Below are 6,000 nucleotides of genomic sequence, written 5' to 3'. Positions count from 1 at the left end.
TAAATAAAACCATGTATTGTTCAGGGGGGATACATCTCTGTCAATGGCTGGATAGGTAGATGATGGATGACAGATAGAGACAAAGATATTTCATAGACACTCCATGGCTCCAGCAGAGTTCTAAAATACAAGTCTTATTACAGCACCAGTCCTCACTAGGTTACATGTTTTAGAAAATGCATTATATTTTTAAAGTTTTGAAAAACAATATCCCAAATATTAACACTATCCTGGAGTTAGGAGAACTGTGAATGGGATGGAAGTTGAGGTACCAGCGGTGAAGTAAGGCCTCTTCACCTGGGAGATGATTTTTGAAGTTGGAGGAGAGTGTGTGGTATCACAGACCTCCAGAGAAATAACAGACTCAGCTGCTGAGTGACTGAACTCATAAGGCCCAAGCCTAACGATGAAACGTTTATTTGGATTAACATCTTTCAGCAGGAGTGCATTATGGGGGAGAGGCTCTGAGCCAAGGAGTGGGGAGTCAGGCCCCGTCCTTGCAAAGCCTCCGGTCCCCTCCACAGAGCAGACAGCAAGAGCTACGTGAGAATGGACTGAAGACCCGCCAGCCCTCAGGAGGCAGCAGGAGAGCTGGGCTTCCCAGGGAAGCCGGGGAGGGCGTTTTTATTATGTAGTTTGCACATCCCAGCGCTCAAGGCATCTCCCAGGAACGGCTCAAGGCCTCCCTGGATGAATCAGCGGGCAAGCATCGTCCGCACTGGTCTGCTTTCAGGATGGGGAGCTACAGCAGAGCCCAGAGACCTACTGGATCGGCCTGTCCACGGAGGCCTGTCCACGGGATCTGCTCCCTGCCGCTTCCTCCTCCCGACAGAAGGCACCTAGGAAACCACAAAAGCTCCTGCTGCCGGCACAGATGCACTGTTTTTTGTTTCTATGATTATCTCTCCTAGTTCAGTGTTTTGTTTTTGTTTTGTTTTAATATATATATATATATATATGTTTTGTGTGTATATATATATATATTATTGATTTCAGAGAGGAAGGGAGAGGGAGAGAGATAGAAACATCAATGATGAGAGTCATTGGTTGGCTGCCTCTTGCATGCCCCGCACTGAGGGCCGAGAACCTGGACATGTGCCTTTAGCTGGAATTGAAACCGGGACCTTTATCTACTGAGCCAAACAAGCTAGGACCCTAGTCCAGTGTTTTAAGAGCTGACTGGCTAGTTCACATCTGGGCCCTGCTGGAAGGCTGTCTCGGGGTCTTGGCACAATTTAAGGTCTTTTTGTCGCAGGATTCACATTTTCAGCAATACTATTTTCTTTTTCGTTTCTGGCCACCTGAAATTGGGTTTTGCTTACATTAGAGCAGGTAAAAACTTTCGGGCAGTAAAAGGCTAGCACTTTACACACAACCCGATCAGCTCAGTCAGAGTCCGTCCCGAGGTCAGCGCAGGGGTGGGTGCGAGTGGACAGTGTCTGGACCCAGGGGTTGACCAGTATCCCCAGGGAGTAGTCACTCTTGCAAATTGTTTTAAATAAGTGTTTTGTTTTTGTTTTCTAAACCAAGTCCATCAAATAACACAAACGCAAGCTGATAAAATCTGCTGCCCTCAGCCCCAGTCTCTGCCGGGCAGGGGTGGAGGCCAGGAAGCACGACCCGTGTCTTCAGGTGGACTCCTGCCCGCAGTCCGCTGCTGACGTCTCATTTGCTGCTACCATTGCGGCTGCTACTTTGGAGGAGCTGTCTCTAGCCCCTTCGCTGCCCAGCACAGGGCTTCCTCTTTACATCCTCGTGTCCTGGACAGGAGTGTTGTCCTGTGAGCGGAGGAGGAAAGAATGAATTGGGAGGAGAGTGGGGCAATCCTGACACCAGCCGTCTCCTCAGGGATGCCAGATCAGACAACAATCGCAACCGTAGTAGCAATAGTAATAATGATGCCATGTACCTGATGTGTCTTTTACATGTGTCAACTCATGTACTCTTCACCAAAGCGATATGACTCAGATGCTTCTATTACCTCTGTTTCATAGATGGGGCAATGAAGGCCCAGAGAGGTCAAGTGACTTCCCCTAGGTCACACAGCTAGCAATCGGTGGAGTCAGGACTTAAACCCAGGGACCAGAGCTTAAGCCTTAAGCCCTCAACAATGAGGTGATGCCGCCTCTTCTTTGATGCCTGGCTTCTCACGTCCTCCCTGCCCTACTTCTTACCTACTCGCACATTCCCACTCAAGTTCACTGTCCTGAAACACTGCTCAGAAAAGGAAACGAACAGAAAGAACTGGAAAGAAAAGACTGGCCCTGGAGGGAAGGCCAGGAAGCCAGCTATTGATGGAGCACTTGTGGGAGCACCGCTGTCAGCTCCCCATGTGTTAGGAGCTGCTCGGGCCTCATCAGTTTCCAGCTGAGACGCGGAGAGGCTTACGGACGGATCCACAGTGTGGCGTGGGCCATCCTCATGGACTGCACTGAGTGGAAAGTGTGCAAGCAGCTGGGGCGTTTGACCCCGGGCAATCAGGGAGTGCCCGTGGAGAACGAGGGGCGGTAGGCGGGCTCCAGGTGGCCCCCGCTGCCCAGAGCATCTGGCTGGTGTGCAGGGGGATCTGGGGCAGGACCGGCAGGAGCTGGTGAGATGGCCATTGCCTATTATGGAATGGTAGGTGGGGAAGGATGGAGCCCTGGGCCCTGTCATGGGGGACGGTGAAGACTGGGGACCCCAGGAAAGGTCAGCTTGCAGAGAAACATGAACTCAGGTAACCAAAGGACAGGGAGGTGTGGGCAGGAGAGCAGGCATCGAGCTGGCATTCGGAAGGTGAATGAGGTGCCGGTGCACTGGTGGGCCTGGAGACCAGGACTCTGAGGAGGCTGTGACTGTGGAGATGAGGGGATGGATAACATGGGGCCCGGCAGTGGTGAGGAGGAGAGACCAAAGGCCCTCAGTGGGAGACTTAGGAAGACCAATGGACTGCCTGCCTGTGGATGGGCGGGTGGAGAGGGTGACAGAGAGACAGGAGCCAGTACGTCAGGGGCAGGAACAGGGAGGCTGGCAAAGGGGCTGGGTTTCAGCTGCATATGCACAGGAAGTCTTGAGTGAATAGATGAGTGTGGCTCTGGGGGCGCGGGGCGTGGGGACTGGATGCCTGGGAGCCAGGCCGGTGCTGAGCAGTCGGAGTCGCCAGCAGGTGGCGGTGAGGCCGGGGCCCAGCGGTCAGTAGCGGCTGCCGCCAGGCAGTGGGAGCCCGAGGAGCGGCCAGGTCAGCAGGCGGGACTCCTCCCCAGACAGAGGGGGAGGGGCCGGCGGGAGGGGTCAGGGCGGGTGGGAGGCGGAGGGGAGGGTGACAAGCGGCCATTGGTCTTTGGTGGCTGGGTGGGCATCGGTGAGCTGCTCAGAGAGAGGTCGCCGGGAACACAAGAGGGACGGGGCGGGGGCATGTTTGCAGGCAGAAGGGGGTGAGCAGGGGAGGAGGAGGGAGGAGAAACAGAAGAGCCACCACATCGGACGCCCCTAGTCTAACCCCTGCTTAGGGCGCACAGCGCGGCGCACAGGTGTCCTGGGAACGGCCGGGAAATGGGGGGACGGGGAGGGGGGGGGGGACAGGGGTCCGAGTCCCGCCCATCAGGGGAGGAGCCGCGGGCAGAGCCACCTACCTCGGAATCGGGGCCCTCGCGGCTGGTCCTGGGGGTGCAGCCGGGCTCCTGGGCAGCCCCCTCCTGGTGCTCCTCCTCGCCGCTGCCCTCTGCGGGGGCGAGGCTGCCCTCCGCGCCGCCAGGGGGGCTCCGGGGGCTCCCCTGCCCCCCAGCCCCCGCCTCCGGCCGCTGCGTGTCCGGGCCCTGCTGTGCGGGCTCCCCGGCCTCCTCCCTCTGCTCCGCCGCCGGCCCGGCCTCCGCGGGGCCCCCGCACCCGCTCTCCTCGGCGCCCGGGGCCGGGGGCGCGGCCTCCTCGGGGGCCCGGGCCTCCCCCTCCTGCGGGTCCGTCCTGCTGGGCGTCCTCCTCAGAGGGGGCCCCTCGGGGGACCCCGGGGTCCGGCTGGCGCCCCGTCCCGCCTCCTCGCCGGGCGGAGGGGAGCCCGGGGCCGGGCTCTGGGGCGGGAGCGCCTGGTCCCCGGCCTCCTCCCGGGCCCCGTTCTCCTGGGCCGGCTCCGGCGCCCGGAAATCGCCCAGCTCCCCGAACTCCGACTGCGACTTGCGGAACCGCCGCGACGGGGGGCGCCGCTTTATGGAGCCCCTGGTGCGCACCTGGAAGAAGATACAAGGAGAGTTACCGAACCGGCAGCCGGCCAAGGAGGAAACTCGGTTCCGGCGGCCCGGGGACCGCGGCTTCCCGGGAGCGGGCCGGCCCGCCCACCCCGCCCATCCCACCGGCCCGCCCAGCCCGCCCATCCCACCCATCCCGCCCATCCCGCCCATCCCACCGGCCCGCCCGGGGCTGTGAAACCCCGCAGCCTCTGGGAAGGTGCTGCCTTCCCACCCAGTGAAGAGTGTAGCCAGGACTTCCTTGCCCAGCAAGCAGTCATTGGTTAGGTGCCTAATTTAGCCATTTTATTCCAACCTTGGTTTTTTCAATTGCCTCTAAATAAACAGTTCTTCGAATGCTCTTTTTTTTTTTAATCTTTATTTTTGAGAGTATTACAGATGTCCTCCTTTTATCCCCCACTGCCCCCCCCCCCCACCCGGTTGCCACCCTGCCCTAGGCCTTCACCACCCTATTGGCTGTGTCCGTAGGTGACGCATATGTGTATGTAAGTTCCTTGGTTAACCTTTCCCCCTCTTACCCCCTCCCCCCCCATTCCCTCTGAGATTCGTCCGTCTGTTCCATGTTTCCATGCCTCTGGTTCTATTTTATTCATCAGTATATTTTGTCCCTTAGATTCCTTTTTTTGTTTATTTTTAGATTCATTTGTTCATAGATATGTATTTATTGCCATTTCATTGTTCATATTTCTTCTTCTTCTTCTTCTTCTTCTTCTTCTTCTTCTTCTTCTTCAAGAATACTCTTCAACATTTCATGTAATACTGGTTTGGTGATGATGAACTCCTTTAGCTTTTTCTTGTCTGGGAAGCTCTTTATCTGACCTTCAATTCTAAATGACAGCTTTGCTGGGTAGAGTAATCTTGCTTGTAGGTCCTTGCTATTCATCACTCCCTTCTGGCCTGCCAAGTTTCTGTTGAGACATCAGCTGACAGTCATATGGGCACTCCCTTGTAGGTAACTAACTGCTTTTCTCTTGCTGCTTTTAAGATTCTCTCTTTGTCTTTAACCTTTGGCATTTTAATTATGATGTGTGTTGGTGTGGGCCTCTTTGGGTTCATCTTGTTTTGGAATCTCTGCACTTCCTGGACTTGTAAATCTATTTCTTTCACCAGGTAGGGGAAGTTTTCTGTCATTATTTCTTTAAATAGGTGTTTAATCTCCTGCTTTCTCTCTTCTCCTTCTGGCACCCCCATGATTCGAATGCTGGTAACTGGAAGTTGTTCCAGAGGCTCCTTACACTATCTTCATATATTATTATTATTATTATTATTAATTTTTTTTTTTTTGGCTCTTGTGCTTGGGTGTTTTTTGCTTCCTCATATTCCAAATCGTTGATTTGATTATCAGCATCTTCTCCTCTATTGTTGATTCCCTGTAAGTTATTCTTCATTTCTGTTAGTGTACCCTTCATTCCTGACTGGTCCTTTTTTTATGTCTTTGATGTTCTCACTAATTTCTTTGAAATTCTCACTAAGTCCCCTGAAGCGCTCATTAAGAGCCTTGAGCATCCTTATAACCATTGTTTTGAACTCTGTATCTAGTGGTTTGCTTGCTTCCATTTCATTGAGTTCTTTTTCTGGAGATTTCTTTGGTTCTTTCATTTGTGACATGGCTCTTTGTCTCCGTATTTTGGCTGCTTCCCTGTGTTTGTTTCTGTGTATTAGTTAAAGCTTCTCTGTCTCCTGGAATTGGTAGAGTGGCGTTGTGTAGTAGGCGTCCTGTAGGGCCCCGTGGCTCAGCCTCCCCAGTCACTTGATCTGCACACTCTAGGTGCCCCCTGGTGTG

General features: G+C 54.5%; 1 protein-coding gene across 1 annotated transcript in view; it reads right to left on the bottom strand.

Annotated features, from left to right (window-relative positions):
* The window catches only part of RCSD1 (RCSD domain containing 1), a 47,239-nt gene continuing 41,239 nt past the window's right edge, over positions 1 to 6,000 (bottom strand). The window contains exons 5-6 of the mRNA XM_059673992.1: positions 3,612 to 4,199; positions 1 to 1,778 (exon numbers count right to left, since the gene is read on the bottom strand). Of these exons, the coding sequence (XP_059529975.1) occupies positions 1,746 to 1,778; positions 3,612 to 4,199 (621 nt within the window). The 3' untranslated portion in view covers positions 1 to 1,745. The remainder of the gene's footprint in view (positions 1,779 to 3,611; positions 4,200 to 6,000) is intronic.

The sequence above is a fragment of the Myotis daubentonii genome, chromosome 18, assembly GCF_963259705.1.
Source record: "Myotis daubentonii chromosome 18, mMyoDau2.1, whole genome shotgun sequence".
NCBI classification, from domain to species: domain Eukaryota; kingdom Metazoa; phylum Chordata; class Mammalia; order Chiroptera; family Vespertilionidae; genus Myotis; species Myotis daubentonii.
The sequence above is the reverse complement of the archived record's forward strand: the minus strand, read 5'-3'. Positions and strand labels throughout refer to the sequence as shown.